The sequence below is a fragment of the Acomys russatus genome, chromosome 28 (assembly GCF_903995435.1).
Source record: "Acomys russatus chromosome 28, mAcoRus1.1, whole genome shotgun sequence".
Classification (NCBI taxonomy): domain Eukaryota; kingdom Metazoa; phylum Chordata; class Mammalia; order Rodentia; family Muridae; genus Acomys; species Acomys russatus.
The window spans coordinates 12586915-12607512 of NC_067164.1; the positions used below are offsets into that span (position 1 = coordinate 12586915).

The window sequence follows — 20598 nt, forward strand, 5'->3', positions numbered from 1 at the left end:
TTTTCTAGGCAGCAAAACAGGAATGTCACTCACAGGTGAAAGCCCTCAAGAGGTGATTGCGCATAGGAGGGAAAGTCCCGAGGAGAGGAGGTGTGCCTTCTCAGAGCAATAAACATGACTAGCTAACCAACATAAACACAAACACAGAAGCTGCTAAAAACAGGACATGAAACAGCAAGACAGGCAGGCAGCCCAGTCGGGCCTGGTTCCCACAGCTGATGTTGTGAAACTGTGGCTGCACATTTTGCATTCTTTCGGCCTCCTCTGCCACATTGCTCCCTGAGCCTTTGTGGTGGCGATGGGAATTTGATACAGATATTCTATTTAGGGCTGAGCACAGAGTTTCTTACTTACAGGGAGTTGCTTCCTTTCATGACCAACCATTGCCTTGTGGTTGGCAATCTTAATTCTCAACCTAACTAGTTTAGAGCCACCTAGGAAATTACTCACATAGTCACACACACACATGGATGCATGGGTGTTTCCATGGAGAAGTTTAACTGAGTGGGAAAGACATCCTGAATATGAGTAATGTAATCCCGTGAACTGCAGTCCCGTGCTGAGTGTAAAAGAGGAAGCAAGCTGAATACAATCATTAGCTCTTCTTCTTGATTCAGGCACAGTACAGCCAGAATCCTCATGCCCTTGCTGCCTGCCTTCCCAGTGAGGGATTTTATTCCCTCTTAAACTGTGAGGCAAAGTAAACCCTCTCTACTTGCAATGCCCTCATCTGATACCTGTCACACAGCTATGAGAAGAGTACCTAGTACAACCCATAGCATCAGCTTTCAAACAGGTAAAGGCAGTTGTTACCCAGTTATCTCAGCAGATAAACAAATGCATTCTCATTAGATAGTGTTATAAATATCGTTCCTTAAATGATGAAAATGGCCTAAATCCATGTTTTTCCAAACGTTCTTCCTTTATGCCCTAACTATCCCACACTGTGCTCTTTGTCTGATCTCAAATCTGAAGGTGTTGCTACATAAAATAATTGGGATATTTTGAGGGCTTTTGCCTTGTCTTCTTATATCTTGTTTTTTCCTGTCTGTCTGTCTGTCTGTCTGCTTGTCTCTTAGAGGCCTGTTCTTTTCTGAAGAAGAAGAGAGGGGATCTGGGAGAGGGGAGGTTGCAGGGGTTTTGGGAAAGGACTGAGAAGAGTGGAAGGATGTTGGGATATATAAAAACTAAGTAATGTTTTTAAAAAGTGTACTTCCATAATAAATAGATTGACCTGAACATTTCTCAAGTTTTTTATTAGTTATTTACCAACCCATATTTATAAAGCTTTCTAATTCTGTACTTTCAGTCTTAACATCCATTACATGTAGCAAACATTCTATACCATTAACTGTCCTTTAGAGTAAAATTTATTTCTTTTGCTAGTCTTAATTTTTTGTTTTTTGCTTTTGCTTTGTTTTGTTTTGTTTTTGAGACAGGGTTTCTCTGTGTAGCCTTGGCTGTCCTGGACATGCTTTGTAGACCAGGCTGGCCTGCTAATCTTACATTTAATCTTGGTATATTTTGCAGTCCCTTAGCTCTTGTTTATCAGAATATGGTGTGAACAAAGTCAAAATTGTTGGTTTTGGTTTTGGTTTTGGTTTTGGTTTTGGTTTCAAGACAAAGTTTCACTGTGTAGCCTTGGCTATCTTAGACTCACTTTGTAGACCAGGTTTGTCTCAAACTCACAGCATTTCACCTGCCTCTACCTCCCAAGTGCTGGGGTTAAAAGTAGGTGTCACCATGCGTAACTCAAAGTCAACATTTTTTTACTATCTTATTATCTTCTCTTTTCAAGACTGCAGCCCAATCTTTCTTATATGCTTTCATATCATAGGGTTACTTTTATCCATTCCTCTTACTCTATTTCTTCCTAATAACTCATCAAGAGTGTGTCTTAGTATGAATTTTCTTAAGGTTCAGGGTTGTGACACACTTTAGGAAGTACATAGAATATATGCTCTAGTTGAGAAAACTTCTATGAAAGAGTTATCCGTGTAAAGTATTACTGAATATCAGAGCTGTGAAAGCCAAAGACAGGATGCTGGATTGATAACCTCAGTTTCAGGTTTGATAAAAAATCTATGATAACTCAGAAGGGTATTCCAGGGTCTAAAGTAGTTTTTCATTGAGCAAAATGACCTTAATGACAAAGTCTTGGTCTGTCATTGTCTTAGAGACAACCCTCAAGGAAGGTAACCTTCACGGTGAAGTTGAAGAAAACAAGAAGAAAACGAGGAGCTGGAGAAGGGGTCTTCCATGAGGCATGTCCTCTTAGCTCAGCAGGGAACCTTTCTTGAGTAAGGATCTGAAGACTGTATCCATGTCTCCAACCATCTATCCCTGTGGCGTGTGGATCCAATTCAAAGAACTGGAGATGAAAAGGGACAACTTCTAAAGACAAGCTAAGAAGATGGACTATAGACCGTGACAAGATTAAACTATTTTCCCCTGCAATTATTGATTCTAAACTTTATTTACGGTTAGCTATCCCATCTAATTGTCACAGTGGCTCACCTAGAGGCCAGATGCAAGCCCCGAGACCATCGTCATCGTACTTCTCTCACATAAGCATTCTTAAACAAGCTTAAAACCATAGTTTGATGAAAAAATATTCATAGGTATCCAAGTAAGTTTAGAGCTCTATCCATGTTATTTCTTGCTTCTATTAGTTTAACAACTCTGCTTCCTCTTAATTATCCCTGATCTCATTTTTCTTAACTGCTGCTTCCTGGACACAAGGTGTCTAATATATTTAAATATCAATTACAGTTTGCATTTCAAAGAGACCTTCGCTGAATCTCCTAACAGGAAAAGCCCTTTGAGGACCAAAATCTCTCATTTACAGAGCTAAGAGTTGTAAACACATTATAAATGGTCCTCCAGTGGTCACTGTGAGTGATGTTAAGTGGGAACATCCCTACTTCTACTCTTTTCTTCCAAGACCAAGTCTTCCCACAAGGAACAAAGCACAAGGTAGATTTAGGGGTATAGCATATTCTCAGGAAGTATTGCCTTTGCCTTCTGTTTTAGCTGTGGCATTAGGCACATAAGCCTACTGTTCTGTAGGCTTTGATCTTTTTAAAACCTACTTTATTTGAGATTCTTTAATGCCTTTCCCTCCCTTCCAACTCACCCACTCTATATAGGAGATAAGAAAGGTTAATAGGGACAGGAAAATAGATTTTTTTTGTGACTTGGTTCCTTGGAATGATTCCGCTCTTCTTCATGAGGTTTCCAGAAGGCAGAAAACCAGAAATTCTGCAAAAGTGACAGCAATAGCAGCCGCTGTAACCTTGAAGCATTTTCTGGAGGGTTTCTCTCTATGGTTCTCAAGAAGGAGTGATGAACGGCAAAGCTACGCAAAAGCATCTGATCTTTGTTATGTGGACTATTTATACTCTCCCATAGTCCATACAGGATGTTTTGCAACTGGCAAAGAACATGCCCCCCCCCAAAAGGCAGTTCCCTTTCTAGTGGGCAAACATCACACACCCTTTTACAAGTCTGCTACCAATGGGCAGACATTACACACCCTCACGCAAGTCTGTTTCACATCCCACACTTGCGATCAAAACAAAAACATGCTTACATCCACTGCACTGTTCTGATGGTTTATTAGGCTAGACACTGAGATGCTTATAGAGAATATAGGTTATAATTCCACCAAGTGATTTCTTAGCCCTGGACTCATGTCCTTGCTTCCTTCATTGCTCTGTGGATCCTTTGATCATTTTAAGATTCACTGGCAAAAAACTAAGCCTTACCTATGCTCCTCCATTGCACTGACACCATGGAAGGAAGGGCATTACCTAGAATAAGTATCTAGTATTTGGGGGAAAATGTTGATGTTTTCAGGACAGAATAGGACTAAGATCCCTAAACTGATACCAAACATCTGGTTGATCACGTCTCAAAGAAAAGTGTGAACCTAGGTTTTCTCACAATCCATTGCTGTTAGGTCTTATGTGGCATGGTGTTTGTGAATGATGAGACACTCTATGTCATTTTACCCACTATTAGGAAAAATTATATGATAGTTTTTATGCACCTGGAACAAAGTTGTGAATGTGTAGTACCCTCTTTTTGCATGACTGCAAGCTAAGATACTGTTTCTCTATTGGAAGAAAAATAATGCATTCGCCAAATCACCTTCTGCCTTTAGCAATGTGTAGCAACAGTGACTATGATATGGGCATTATAACTAATACATTAACTTTGTTGAGACGTAAGTATTGTGTAGCAAGTTCTCAGTATCTATCTGGTTTGTAACAGGGGTAAGATTGGTAGGTTAGAAAGCCTATGGTAGGATTCTGTTAGGTCTTTAATGTACTACTACCTTTCTCTCTGTTTCTTTGACCGATGAGAGACAGTTTTGTAACTTTTTTGGAATTTACTGTAGATCAAAGATCTAATATGAAAATTCCCTTAATACTAAGTATAAAAAAATCTCAAATGCACTGTTATGGACTGACCTAAGAGCCAACTTAGGCTTATAGACTTAAGAGACCAACATTAAGGTATCTGGACATTGGTTAAGACCACAATTAATAATATGATCACTATATGACATAATTCTAATGGCAGTGGTGCAATAATGATGCCTTAACCCAGTTTTCATCAGTTACAAGTGGTTCCTTATGTCCAAATGTATGGGTATTCTCTTTGCCCAGTAGACAGTCTCCAAGATAAGTGGAATATACTTACTGGGAAAGGGTTAAGGAAACCATTTTATGACATACATGCTGTAATATTAAACCAGTTGTTCTTACTGGAAGAAATGTACTTCTAATGGGATGAGAGCAAATATTCCAGTGAGCTCTAGATCCAGAAATTGTACAAAAGACGTGACAATTTATTGTCACTTTATATGTTCATTTTATTCACTATTGTTATTGATTTCTTTTGATCATATCGATTGATCAGTATACTTATTAGCAGCTCATCTATCTTATTCCTTTATCTATGATATTGTATTAGCCACCAACACATCTTGCTGCAAGTCAGTCCCAATGAGATACTACCCAGTCACGTTAATTATGATTCATATTTTCAGAAATGTATGTCATCAGCCACTTCCAGTTATTTCAGAGCTATATTATCCTGGTTGCCAGCAAAAGGCCAAGTTGTATAATAGCAATCTCACAGATCCTAAGAGAGTTAAGACTACAAAAGGTGTTTTGGCAAATACAAGTTGTGGAGATAGAGAGAGAGAGAGAGAGAGAGAGAGAGAGAGAGAGAGAGAGAGAGAGAGAGAGAGAGAGAAGAACAGAAGATAATTTAGTAGTTTAGCCTGGGACTCTCCCCTGCAACTCCTCTCTCTGTTCTGTTTCCCTTTCCCAGGAAGATTTATGTGGCCACACTTAGATGCTTCCTTAATATTTAGACTTTCTGAGTCTATGTATTGTAGCATGATTACCACTTACTTAACAGATAATACCCACTTATAAGTGAGCATATACCATGCTTGTCTTTCTAGGTCTGGGTTATCTCACTCGGGATGAATTTTTTCTAGTTCCATCCATTTGCCTGCAAATTTCATGATATGACCTTTTTTACCAGCTGAGTAATACTCCATTGTGTAATTGTACCACTTTTTCTTTATCCATTCTTTAATTCAGTGATATCTTATTGTTTCCAATTTTGGGCTATTATGAATAGATCCAATATGACCATACTTGAGAAGGTATATTTGTGGTAAAATAGAGCATCCTTTGGGTATATGCCCAAGACAACCACTATGGAAACCAAAATGGTGGTTCCTCTGAAAACTGAGAATCAAGAATTGATCCACCTATACCACTTTAGTCTTTATTTTCAACTCTTTGGATATAGTGTGTGTGTGAGAGAGAGAGAGAGAGAGAGAGAGAGAGAGAGAGAGAGAGAGAGAGAGAGAGAGAGAGAGAGAAGAAATAGACGGAAAGAAAAAGAAAGTGATGGAGGGAGAGAGATGGGGAAGGGGAGGAGGGAGGAGAGAGAGAGAAAGACTGTCGATTCACCCTACCTTCTAAAGTACATGTCACTGTTATGTTTATTTTCTCTATGACTTCCACAAAAGCACTTAAGGTTTTTAATGTTGAATCTCGTAGGATATCGACTTGATGTCAGAGTAATAATATTACTAAAATAACCTCTGCTAAAGGTCAAACCCTTAGCTAAAATAAAAGTGTATTTTGTGACCAGCTTGCTCTTCTATTACAGGTAAGGGTAGCTTGTATTTTTCTTAGCAAAGGCTGCTGATTGTTTCTCAGAAAGTTGATTTCATGAAGGCGCTTGCAAATTGATTTTCGCAAAGTTGTTCTCGATGCCACTTTTGCAGCAAGTCTTATCTGAGTTAATCTATTGCTTTCTATATTGCTATGACCATAACTCAGATAAAGCATAACACATTTTCATTTTGTCTTTCCATTATTTTTGCAGTAAGTCAATATAATCTGAGGCAAAGCCTGCCTTGCTCAGCATTTATTGATCTGTCCGTTTGCTCATTGTTTACATCAAAACACCACTTGTCAGCTTGGCCCTATTACAATTATCTTCTCATATAGAAAATGACAGCTTCAAAGCACAGCTATGAGTCAATTCCAGAGCACATTACTCGTAAAAACGCTGGTACAACATGTGAACCCCACTTCCTCTGGTGAGGCATGGATGATGGATGGTCTTCATATTCTATCAAAAGCTGAGAAATGCATACATCTATCCTAACTAGATGCCACTTTCTCTAGTACAGGAAAAGTGTGTTTTGATTTGTATCACAGTGCATTCATACACAGTAGATGTTCAATAAATTATAATCTTTATTAATATTGGTTCAAGTACTTGTGCACATGTTCTGTTAGTTAACAGGAATCAATTAATTACAGTGGGATTAAAAAAAATGAGAAAATAATATAGCTTGCAGCAATGTTTTTGACTCTCATAGAAATAAAATTTATTTGGCCTTTGATACTTCCCACTATGCAGACAAAAACAGTTACTCAATGTTAATCTTAGCTTCTCAGGTTAATTCTCTGATTATTGTAAAGTTTGTGGAGCCCTATTAACGTTTTAAAATTTTTTAATATTTCCTTTCACATCCTGATTGTAGCCTCCTCCCTCATCTCCTCCGGGTCCTACACTCCCTCTCTCACCCCCCTCAACTCTCCCCTAGTCCTCAGAAAGTGGAGCCCTCCTCCCCTATCATCTGACTTCAGCCTATCAAGACTCTTCTGCAGTGCCTGTATTGTCTTCCTCTGTGGCTTGGCAAGGCTGCCTCACCAGGGGAAGTAATCAAGAAGTTGGCATCAGAGTCCATGTCAGAAGTAATCTCTACTCCCTGTATTATGGGACCCACAAGAAGACTGTGCTGCCTATCAACTATATCTGAGCAGCGGTCTAGGCTTTCACCACACATGGTCCTCGGTTGTTTCATCAGTCTCTGTAGCACCCCACCACCCCCACCACTCAGATTTGTTGGCTCCATTGGTCTCCTTATAGAGCTCCTGTCCCTTCCAGGTCCTTCTATCCCTCAATTCTTCCATAAGACTCCCTATGCTCCACCCCAAAGTTTGGCTGAGAGTCTCAGCATCTGCTTTGATTCTTTACTGGTTGGAGTCTTTCAGATGATTTCTATGGTAGGCTCCTGTCCTGTTCCTTTTCTTGAACTGATTCTAGTTCTATTTGTCCTTCTGAATGCAAAATAAAACAACTCTGAGATTCCACATTATACCCTTCAGAATGGCTAAGATGAAAAACTCCAGTGAGAGCACATGCTGATCAGAATGTAGAAGTAGGAAACACTCCTCCTTTGCTGGTGGGAGTGCAAACTTGTACAACCACTTTAGAAATCAATCTGGCGCTCTCTTTCCCATCTTGCAAGATGGCAGGTGAAAAGGCCAGGCCGAGAAGCTGCCTGACACAAAGAAGAAGCCTGCGGCCAAGAAGGCTGGTGGCGATGCTGCGCCCCCGGCAGCCAATGCAGCCAAAAAGGGCGACCCTGAGGTGAAGAAGTCCAAAAAGGGGCAGCGCCATTGCAGCCGGAACCCTGTCCTGGTTAGAGGAGTTGGCAGGTACTCCCGGTCTGCCATGTATGCCAGAAAGGCCTTGTACAAAAAGCAGTACACAGCTACTAAGACCAAGGTTGAGAGGAAGAAGAAAAGGGAGAAGCTCCGTGTCACTGTCACAAAAGTAGTCTGTGGTGACAAGAACGGTGGTATCCGAGTGGTGAAGCTTCGAAAAACGCCTAGGTATTATCCTACTGAAGATGTGCCTCGGAAGCTGCTGAGCCATGGCAAAAAGCCCTTCAGTCAGCACGTGAGAAAGCTGCATGCCAGCATCACTCCTGGGACCGTCCTGATCATCCTCACTGGACGCCACAGGGGCAAGAGAGTGGTTTTCCTGAAGCAACTGGGAAGTGGCTTGCTGCTTGTGACTGAACACACCAGAAGTTTGTCATTGCCACATCTACAAAAGTTGATATCAGCACCGTTAAAATCTCTAAACATCTGACAGACGCTTACTTCAAGAAGAAGCAGCTGCACAAGCCCAGGCACCAGGAGGGCGAGATCTTTGACACGGAGAAGGAGAAATATGAGATTACCGAGCAGTGCAAGGCTGATCAGAAAACTGTGGACTTGCAGATTTTGCCAAAGACCAAAGCAGTTCCTCAGCTGCAGGGCTACCTGCAATCTCAGTTCTCCCTGACAAATGGCATGTATCCTCACAAACTGGTGTTCTAAGTTGCTAACAACCTAATTAAGCAGCTTCGTACCTTTAAAAAAATAAAAAATAAATAAATAAATAAATCTGGCACTTTCTCAGAAAACTGGGAATAATGATACAAGACCCAGCTATACCATTCCTGGGCATATACCTGAAAGAGACTCCAACACACAACAAGGAAATGTGCTCAACTATAGTCATAGGAGCTTTATTCCCATACCAGAATCTGGAAACAGCCTAGATGTCCCTCAACTGAAGAATGGATAAAGAGACTGTGGTACATTTACACAATGGAATACTGCTCAGCTATTTAAAACAAGGAAATCTTGAAAGCTGAAAGCAAACCGATGGAACTAGAAAAGATTATCCTGAGTGAGGTAACCAAGACCCAGAAAGACATGCATTATATACTCAGTTATAAGTAGATATTAGCCACATAATACAGGATAACCACACTGCAATACACAGATCAAAAGAAACTAAATAACAAGGAGGACCCTAGAGAGAATGCTAATTCTCATTCAGAAGGGCAAAGAGCCTTATTAACTCTTAAGAGACATGACTATAAAACAGTTCGCTCTCCCCTTCGCTAACTTCTATTTCTTGAAGCTTTTAATTCAGTCCTCACTTCTTATATCTCGACAATTTAATCTCTAACTCATAATAGCACCTTACTGACAAAAGTGTACATTAACTGCATTTCTAATACTCGATAACATTGCCCCAACATCCATTTTAACACAAATGTCCTTCAGTTTCACCATTCCAGATGAAAGTAGCATTAAACCATTCCTGCGCTCAGCTCAAAATCTGTTTTCTTCATGGATCTCTTCCATACGAGGGCCACCTACATGCACCTTTCATCTCCTCTAACATTTTTTTATTATTTCACATATTTTGGCAGTGGAAATAGACCTGCTTTTTATGTCACTGTCATTCACTAAGCCACTTTCATTATGCAGTGCTGGGGCACATACACCGCAGCTTCTGAGGCTTATAGGTTTCTGTGATCTTTGATAAATTCCTATGATTCTTTCAGCCTTGCTTTAGAAATTCTAAAAAAAAAAAAAAAATCAAACTTTAAAAATCTGAAAATCTATTTAGCTGTATAATTATCCTGGTACTACATGGTGAAAAAGTGGGTAGCAGAAAGGAAGTATGGATTCACTATTTTAAAGTACTTCATATAGGATAACTTTGCATTTATTGTTTGTGTTCCTGAAAGCCATAGCCACTCTCCTGCTCCGGTTTAAAAATAACTCACTAATTTCTAGAAAGTCCCAGTAAAGCATTTCTAGTAAACAATGTTGCTCTTACTCATACATTTACAAGTTGGGACTACGGTTTTATACGCAAAAGTTTTAAAGAGACACAATAATTTGAATTTTTTTCCTTGTGAACATTTTACTAGACAAATTATTGCAAAGGCGATTCTGTCAACTGCGTTCAAAGGCATTAGAAAGGCGGGAGTGGCTCAAAGCACACATGCACGTGGATGCGCATTATTGAAAATAACTGAAAAGGACACAAACGATAGCCTAAGTTTATCCAAATTTCTAAATAGAATTTTCTGCTCTTTTAAAGTTTGTGTAGGAAAATAAAATGGAATGTATATTAAGAAAATAGGTCAGGCTCTAAGCATGATTAAACTGTTCTTGGATATGAAGTTTGTTCATATTATGTGAAGACAGAGATGGATTTATCCAATTACGTCTCTGTGACTCAATTCATTAAGCTCACATACTCTGGCCATAGAAGCAGACTATCAGACTATGCCGAACCACACAAAAGTTGCATTTAGAGCAGTGACCCAATAGGACCTTCCAGGGTCCTTGTAGTAACAGGTGGATGAAGTATTCCTGCTTCCTGTAGTAGGTTGAGATTAGCTGGCTTGAATAATTCTGTGGTCTTTTCAATTAAGGACTTGGTAGAATATAGCTTCTCCAACTGATAGAGGACCTGACTGAATAGAGACGTTTTGGTTGGTGGGGAAGTTCACCTAATGAGAACAGAGAATGCATACATGTCAAGGCCACACTTGAAACTGTAACTTTTATAATACCCCTGGTTATTATAAGACCAAAATGAGTTTATATGAAAGAAAAGGAAAGCCACACATTTAAAATGTAAAGATGTCAATTAGTCCTCTGTGTGTACTTAGCCATCTATATATACATGCAGTGGGGGTTAATAATATATTAAATAAACTACATAACCAGTACTGAAATGCATAATGAAATCAGTTTTTAAAGATAATTGGCAATGTAGTCCCTAAAGTTATCTATATTAAGTAATATCTAATGAATGACTTGAAAACAAATAAATAGGAAAAAGAGGAACGTGAACAAAGACACAATGAAGGAAAGAAGGAGAAGGAAAATAAAGAAAAGGAGAAAGGGGTGGAAGGTGAGAAATATCTCTGTTGTGGTTTGAGAGAGTTCAGAAACGTCACAATGAGCTAGTGGTAGTGTGAAGATAGAGCATGTTTAAAATGACTTGATTTACTGGTTTACTGTTCCTGAATCTCAAAGAGTAAAATGCCATGTGTCTGAAACCACTGAGAAACTTGCTTTTTTCCCATGCTGTATTACAATGCTAAAAAGACAGCAATTGTTGCTGAATAATCATTCTTTAAATACAAAAATGAGGCCGAGTGAACAGAAATCCCAGTCTGTCTTATGAAATATTCCCTCAGAGGTGTATTGAGGTGAGAGAACCTTGTCAGTTAATGAGGAGTTTTCTTTACTTTAGGTTTTCACTAGCAATATAAAAGAACAGGCATGGAACTACAGCAACGCACAAGGGTGGGTGTGCATCATGTTCCTTGTTTAGGGCTTTTCATCTTTTGATATTTCTTCAGCAGTCTAAAATTCTTTGTTTTACACTGAACGTAATATGAAAAGGTTTGTCATCTTGTAGTTTGAAAAACACTTTAAACACATATGGTCAATTTTTCCTAATTTTAAAGTACCTTGAACTAAACATAAATCATTTTAACCTGTGAATAAATATTTATATCTAAATCAGCCCACATCAGTAATGAATATGAATCTTTCCTGTCATTCCATTAATACACAATCTTGTAAATGTCCCTCTGTTCCTCCATGACACTCTAACTCACAAAATAAATAGAGATTTTACCAGTTTTTTTTTTCAATAAAGGAATGGATAAAGTATGTATTACAAATAATTGAAACGAGTAAGAGCTTTGGAAACTACAATTAGCATTATAAAAACAAAGTTACAAAGAATCCACCAGTACGGCTCAAATATTGCCGCGATGTTTTCAGACCAATGGAACAAGCCTTTATTCCGGCTTCCCACTTGTGTGTACTTCAGTGACTGCACACCTGGCTTTCCCCTAGGAATTACGTTTTGCCATTCAATACGCCCTTGGGGGAAACATTTCCAACAGATGCTGTCTACATACCTGTCAACATTACACTGGGCCAGGAACAAATCCTAAGAATCACCTAGCACTTAGAAAACCTCCCCAAATTCTTGTAGCAAATAAATCATTTCCTACTCATTCATTTTTATTATGTGGGCAATTCTGTTTATTCACTAGGAAATAAGTTACAGGCACGCTTTCACCCGTGCTTAGAACGTCTTCTTTACCTGTCCCCACAGCCAAGAAGGCGCTTAAGCTGTTAAATTCTAGAAATGTGTTTGGATGGGAGGAACGGGGGAGGCTGTGGCGATTAGAGGCATAGAACAAGGCTGGTCGTGAATAAATGAACAGCAGCACCAGGAAAGCTGTTCTTAAGGAACCAATAACTTTGTATGATGCCCAAAGATAAGACCATGTCAGCACCTGCCGATTTTGAGTTTCTTCAAAGAATTTTATAAATGCAAGTCAAATGATTATGAATCTGGATGAACTGGATAAAATCTAAGAGATCTGGGGGACGGGGGCGTGGGAGACAAAATGTCATATTTTTAGGATGAGCGTTTACCAAAGTGATTGTATCTGATTCATTGATTCTGAAATAGAATTTTATACTGGGTGGAAATTTCATTCCTAAAATGTGTTTAAACAACAACAACAAAGACATTGTCTTTGTTTGGAATCATGGGTTCTTCCAACACTGCCTGTGCCTCCTTCCCTTCCCGTGACTGCAGTTTCCTGGACTCGTTCTCTCCTGACTCTTTCCTCGGGTTGTGCAAAGCCTGACATCCCCCCTCACTCCTGCACCATCAGCTTCCTCTCTTCCAGGTGGGTCATTGCTCCCAGTGCCTTGTTGTGTGTTACTTCCGCCCGTGTCTCTAAAAGATAATGATGCTCCTTTTGCTCATCCCGCTCATGGAGAAGCTTGATAACTTCTACTCACCTTTTGTTATAGCTTGGATCCTGGAGATCTCTCAAAGGGCCGATGCTGCCACCATCGCGATACTGGGAGGTGATAGAACCGCGAAGAAGTGATGTCCAGTAGGAGGAAGTTAAGTCATTGATGATGATTCACTGAAGACCCTGTGGTTATCTTGGGCTCTTCCCATCTTTCTTTTTGTTTCCCAGTCCAATGTGACAAACAGGATTCCTCTACTGTATGCGATGACCCTTTGCCTCCACAGACCCAAAGCAGCAGGACGAAAAAACTTCAGAAACCATGAGTCAAAGACCCTTCCTCCTTTTAAGTTGATGCTTTAGGCATCTTATCAGCTCAACAGGAAGCAGCTCTCCATTTAAACTATATAGATCATCTCATAAGAGATCTTCTTTGGAAATCCAGACTAATTTTGTTTTAACTTTTTCATAGTCTTTTTTTAAAATGTCATGTTTTAAACATTGGGCATTAAATTAATTTCCTACATCTTCTGTAACAAAGCATCATAACTGGGGTGATTGAAAATAACACAAATTGCTTCTCTTCTCAATCTGGAGTCTAGGAGTATAAAATCAGTATGGCAATATGGGCATCCTCTCTTAAGGCTGCAGGGGAGGAATCTTCAGTTAATTGCTGGCAATCTTTGATGTTTCTTTACTTATAGGTCAGCATCTCAAGCCTATGACTCTGTCTTTGGTACACCATACAATGTCTCTTCTCATCTTTTCAATATTCCTGCTTCTTTTCTAAATATTACCTTTCTTATAAGAATACTAGTAACTGAATTAGGAACTCCATCTATCCAATAAAACCACAGAGTGGTTTGACTGCAGTAGTCCTACAATTAAGGTTAGTGTAATATAAATTTTTTCATTATTTAACTTACCTGTATATATACAAAGTAGGGCTTAAAATAAAATATATAGTTAGATTTTCCTCTTAAATATATAGTTAGATATATAAAATATATAGTTCTGCAGTTTTGTTTTGCTTTTTACATTTGGTTGGAGTATTTAGACTATTTAGGTCTCATATAATTTGTAGTGTAGGTAAAGGTGACTCTATCAGTACAGTCCACCATTTTTGCTATCTGCTGGCTCTTTGTACTACTTCTCCCACCACTTCTCTTTTCCCACAGTATTTTCCCATGATTTCATTATATTTATTGAAGACTTTAAAAGTACTTAATTTTATCTCCATCGCTTCATCTCTACTTATACTATCTTGGTTTGTCTTGTCAGTTGTCACTATTGGCCTTCTAATTCACGCTGCTCATTCATAAGATGTCAGAGTCTATATTCAAATATCTCTAACCATTGTATGTTCCTTTTGGCCCACTCTCCAGAGTTTAATATTACTGGATTACAATATTTATATTTTCCTGCTCTACTTATAATTTCACCATTAAGAGTTATTCCTCCTTAATGTCTCTTACAAATCATTATTGTCCAATAGTGTATTCTAAGAATAACAATTGTCTCCACTTATAGATGAGTGTTTAGCACCTGCTGTGTGCACCTCTAAAGGATATGTCTAGATCAAATACAATAATGTACTAAAAAAAATACACTTTCTATCCTTTCAAAAGAATTACACATAAGATAGTTATGCTTCTACACTTTCTAAAATAATGTATGCAGGTCACTAAATAACCTAACAAGGCATATGTAGAATTTCAGACCTTCTGCATATGTGTTAATTGAATGAGCATGAATGAGGATGGACGTGAATGCAAAGCAGGGTTCAGAACTAAACTTTATTTTTATGATTTTCACAAAATAGAACCAAGTAAGCAATGGATACTGTAAACGTTGAAAACCTTTTACTATAGAGAAAAAAAATATAGTGATGCCCTGATTTTCAATAAAGGGTTAATAGGGGTAAATCGTGTATGTGATTCGTAAATGACATTAGGAAGCAAGTGTTCAGCTTTGTCCTCCTTTTCTTCGGTCAGCAGTTACTCATTATAACCCTAAGTAGTAAAGCTATATTTCTTTTGAAATATACCATAAGTCAGATTTTACAACAAGTTAGAGTGACCTTCCTTTCAGTTAGTTTGAGGTAATGGGGATTTAAACTATGTTTTATAGTATAGGTACTGTAAATAACAATTGCCTTGGACCAACAGCCATCTTAAAGCGCAGAATTAGATGCTGGAAGGATCTAGAGAGAAAATTACTTTTATTGTGCTATCTTTGGACAGCTTGTATTTTAGCATAAGTATAAATTACATCTTTATTTTAAATAATACTAGCTAATAAAACTGTTCTGTACTATAATTATACTTCATAATTATATTTTGCAGGATCCATTATGGATTATAAACTTTCATAAGTATATCCACCCAGCTTTTATTAGCCTTGTACCAAAAAAGATATTTGCTATGCACAGTTGACCACTGTTTATGGCATGTTAATGAATATAAAGCATTCAGATGTAAAATAATAATTGGTAATAAATAAGATATTCTCTCTTGACAGTGTTAAAAAGCTAAAAAATTAAAAGTTCATTGATTCTCAATAAAAAAATTAATAAATACACTCATACTTAGGGCCAGCACACAATTGCTTCAGGGAGTCTTTGGAAGCCTGATAAGAATACAGTAAGCAGTTCTATTCAAATGCCATTAGTCCCTTATGTTGTCCGAAGAATGTTGAAAATGACATTCAGTGGTGTAATAAAGTAGACACACTTGTTATTTTGGCATGGTTTGTCATTCTAGCAGTGAAACAAGAACATTGTTTTGTAGAATCTGCTAGCTCCCTTTGATTCACATTCTGAATTACAGGAAACTAAATGCAATATGTTAGTTGTGTTTTTCTTGTGGGAAAAGCCAGAAAGTACCATCTTCCCAGTCCTACCTCAACCCCTGGTGAATGCTGAGCCTTCCATGCCCTGAGGCTGTACAGCACTGGCTTCCACGCTGGTGGACCAGACCAATTGGTGCTCAGGTAGATGTCTCACAAATGAGTTCCACTCTGGGAACATGGCCCTCTAAGTAGAAAATCCTGTTTACTCTTACCCATTTCTCTATTTCATTTTAGAGGGCATTCTAAAATACCAAGCTTTTTCCATGGCTAAGAAGCAGATTGTTCTGACCCTATATATTCCTTTCCTCCTTCAATTGCAGATGTTTTCAGAATTTCTATAATTGGAAGAGGATTCTGTGTCAGCCAATTATTGACATGTCCTTTAATGCATTTCTATATAAGGTCCAGTGAGAACTTTCTGGATGAATAGAAAAAGATGATCCAAAAATGTGTATGGGAGTCAAAAATGTAAATGTCACTTTTATTTCCTCAGATGATGGGATGAGATGAGTATGAATACATGGCTTGGGTTGAACCCAGAGTGTTTCTAACTATCCCTATTCGTAGGTCTGGAAACTTCCAGCCTCCACACTAATCTTTTGCAAGCCCAAACCTTGATGGCTCCACCTTCCAGTCTCCATTTGCTAACCTAGGCCTAGAATGTTTTCAGCCAACGAGAGTTACTGCTGAATAAGCTCACCCTTTCTAGCTCTTTCTGAACTCTGGCTGGCTTGATCAACTCAGATGTTCTGGTTCAAAACTCCTCTCCAAGGTGACTGAGGCAAACTGGTGTCTCTCAGCTTCTCAGCTTCTCACTGAATTGCTCTGCTTGAAAAAACTGCCTCTGAAATCCATGAACTGAACTTCACTGACTACATGAACTGAATAGAAGTGCACAAACTCAATTGAACTCAACTGCATTCAACTAAATATCACTGAACTGAACTCCCCCTCTATCTCCCTGCACTGTGATTGTAAGTAGCTGAGCTTTCCTGTCTTTTCTCATATGAGGTGGGTGTATCCCTTCTCTGACTCATTATGTCAAATCTTTCTCTGATTCCTCACTTTGTCTGTCCCTCAATTAGACACTTTCAAACATGCCTGATTCCTTCTATAAACTAATGTTACTTTCATTGTTTGCAATTAAAGGTGTGTATTATGGACATATCTGTATTCCAGCCAGATCATCCTGCAATCCAGGGTGTGTCTGTGTTTCAGTCAGATCATATAAACCTCTTTCCTCTTTAACCTTTGGAGTGGAATGAATCTCGTTACTCCAGGTTGGATATTATCTTAGCCATTTTATTATATAGCAGCTTTGCCACTTAAATCCTTTCAATTATTACACCAATTGGTCCTGGAATAAAGAATGAAAGCCTTTCATGTCATCTCCAAGGCAGCAAATCATCAGGTTTCTACTTCTCCTTTATCTAATTCTCCATGTCCTCTTCCTTGTTTCTGTTGGTGTCTCTGTCTGTTCTTATCTCTGTATGGAAAGCTTGTCCCTTTTCTGTCACTTAAAAAATACCTTCACAGAATTTTTATTGATGCTGATTACAGGACAGCTAACAATTCAAGGAAATAATGCAAACCGAAGGATCCATAGTAATGCCAGCACCAACCACAATAACATGCTTGAGTACACTTCATGCCATCCTGTGATGAAAATACTCTACACATATTCATTAGTTTATTTTGACACTAAAGAAATACGTAATAGGGATAGCTCAGTCACTAAAACAATTGACTTACAGGCATGAGGACCACAGTAGAGGTCATCAATACTCTCCTTAAAAGAGTGATGGACCCTGGTAGTGGTAAGATGGAGGCAGAGACAGATAGGTCGTTGGAGCTTTATGTTCAACTAGCCTTGCCTACGTACCTAGGTTCTAGGCCAATGAAGGCCCCTTCTCAAACAATGGATGGATGGTGCCTGGGAAATGACATTGGTCACACTTGACCACACAAACACACATACATACACATACAGGCACAAATAAGAACAATAATGGTCTCATTTACTAATTAAGAAGCCAATGAATTTTGATAGGAGTTAGCTGAGTTACTGAGCTTCCTCCATAGGGTTGAAGGTTTTGTGCGTAGATTGGTGCCTCCCTCCCTTCACTGGAAGTCTTGTCTGGCTAAGAAGTGGTCACTGCAGAACCCCCTCCCCAGCTGCTCAGATTCTCAGCTAGAGTCGCCCCCATATCTTCCAAGGAGCCTACACTACAACATGTCTCTAGCTTGTCCCACAGATGCCCCCACCTGTTTCCCTTCTGTCTTGCAGTCCTCTCACCTCACACCGCAAATCCCCCTTCATGTGATCCCCATCCTTTTTCCCCTACCTACCCTCTCTCCACCCTAGGTCCCTCCCATTATCCACTTCCAATGTCTATTCTATTTCCCCATCTGAGTGGGATTCGTACATTCTCCCTTGGGTCTTCCTTGTCACATAGCTTCTTTGGGATTGTAGTATGGGATTGTAGTACGGTTATCCTGTATTATAAGGCGAATATCCACTTTTAAGTGAGTACATACCAAGTGTGTCTTTCTGGATCTGGGTTACTTCACTCAGGATAATATTTTCTACTTCCATACATTTGCCTGAAATTTTCATGATTTCTTTGTTTTTAAAAGCTGAGTAGTATTCCATTGTGTAAATATATTACATTTTCTTTATCTATACTTCAGCTGAGGGACATCTGGGGTGTTTGTAATTTCTGGATATTACAAAAAAAATCTGTTATGAACGTGGTTGAGTAAGTGTCCTTGTTGTGTTATGGAGCATCTTTTGAGTATATGCCTAGGAGTGATGATATAGCTGGGTTTTGAAATAGAACTATTGCCAATTTTCTGAGAAAGTTTCATGTTGATTTCCAAAGTGATTTTTTTTTTTACAAGTTTGCATTCCCACTAGCAATGGAGGAGTGTTCCCCTTGCCTGACCAGCATGTGCTGTCAGTTGAGTTTTTTATTCTAGCCACTCTGAATGGGTGTAAGATATGTGGGGATAAAGATGGAGCAAAGATTGGGGCAATAGACAAACAATGACTGGCCCAACTTGAGACCCACCCCATAGAAGAGAGCCAAGTCCTAACATCATTAATGATACTCTGCTATACTTGCAGATGGGAGCCTAGCACAACTGTCCTTTGAGAGGCTCCAGCAGCAGATTGAAACAGATGCAGACCCACAGCTAAACATTAGGCAGAGCTTGGGGAGCCTTATGGAGGGGGTTGATGGTTGGAGCTGAGCTGACGAGGTGGGGGAGTTGAGGAGAGAGGAAAAGAGAGACCCAGAGGGGCCAAGAATTCCACAAGAAGACGAATATAGTCAACTAACCTAGGCCCATGGGTTCTTACAGAGACTGAAGCACCAACCAAAGGACAAGCATGGACTGGACCTAGGCCCCTGATACATATGTAACTGATGGGAAGTTGGTCTTCCTATGTGTCACCTAGCAAGTGGAGCAGGAGTTGTCTCTGACATGAACTCTGTTGTCTGCTTTTGAATCACTTTTGCTAACTAGGCTGCCTTGTCTGGCCTCAGTGGAAGAGGATGAGTTTAGTCCTGATGCAACTTGATGTGCCTTGGTGCAGGGAGGGGGCTTCCATTTTCTGATAAGAATGGAAGTGGCATTGGAGCATGGGACCAAGATGAGAGGAGGAAGGGAGCTGTAAATGAATAAATTTGATTTTAAAAAGGAAAGAAAGGGAAGGCGGGCTAAGAAGATATTGTATTCCTTAAAGTAGAAATTGTGAGACAAACTTGAAATCCAACTGAGAAGCATTTTTTGATCCTAATTGAGATACACAGGAGCAAGCTTCTTTCAAATTATTATGAACTCAGGAAGGCAAGCAAGCAGGATTTTATACTTGTTTTGTGCAAATTGGTTTTAAGCAGATGGGAATGCTTCAGAGGCTACTTTTTCCATCTCAGTGTGAGTGCCCATAGGTTGCAGCCATGCTCACATGTCTTATTTTAAGACCATGGCAATTATACATTAGTACAATTTTATCTCCTGAAATGGGAAGATACTTTTACCTCTGTGCCTGTCATTTCAGGTCCATTTGAAGAATTTTCTAAGAATGTCCCACTGTGCCCTGCACTTCCTGGGGGCCCTCCCTCACACCTCCGCTCTGTCACATCTTATTCACTGCTCTGTTCCCCGTCTTAGTTGTGGGTTTGTTGTTGTTGTTGTTGTTGTTGTTGTTGCTGCTGCTGCTGTTGCTGTTGCTGCTGTGTTTTGTTTTGTTTTTGTCTGTTTGCCTTTGTGTTTTATTTTCTTTCCCACTAATTTATGAAGGCAGGGACTATTCAGTCTTTTCACACTACATGCTTTGTGCTTTGGCCCAGAAAAGGTCAGAACTGGTTGACTAAATTGTGTATAGAATGATTCAACATTTATTCATTCAGCAATTTTTTCTAATATGTAATAAGATAGAAAAAAGAAGCTGGAAAAACACATAGACCTTGTCAATGCTCTTGATAGTCTAATGGAGGAAAATAGAAGTCACAGGCTGTTTCAGAAGATTCATGCTGGACTAAATGTGTGAGTTGCTATGAAAGTCCTCAGGAGAAAAACTCGCTGCATTGAGGAGTTATAAGACAGTGCCCAGCACAAAAGACAATGGACTTCATAAGTGAACAGTGTGAAGAAAAGGAAGCTGTATGCAACCATGAAAAGGCTCAGATCCCAGAGCAATGTGGCCGCTGGACCCAAAAATGAATAGCAGACTAGAAACAATTTCCTTCTGAGGGCAG

At 39.2% G+C, this 20598-nt stretch overlaps 1 protein-coding gene across 1 annotated transcript; it reads left to right on the forward strand.

Annotated features, from left to right (window-relative positions):
- The first annotated feature begins 2137 nt into the window (after positions 1-2137).
- LOC127210490 (60S ribosomal protein L6-like) lies at positions 2138-8742 on the forward strand. Its single transcript, XM_051170151.1, is given in 3 exon segments — positions 2138-2195; positions 7874-8410; positions 8413-8742. Coding segments are annotated over 3 exon segments (900 nt in total). The 3' UTR covers positions 8718-8742.
- The last annotated feature ends 11856 nt before the right edge of the window (positions 8743-20598 follow it).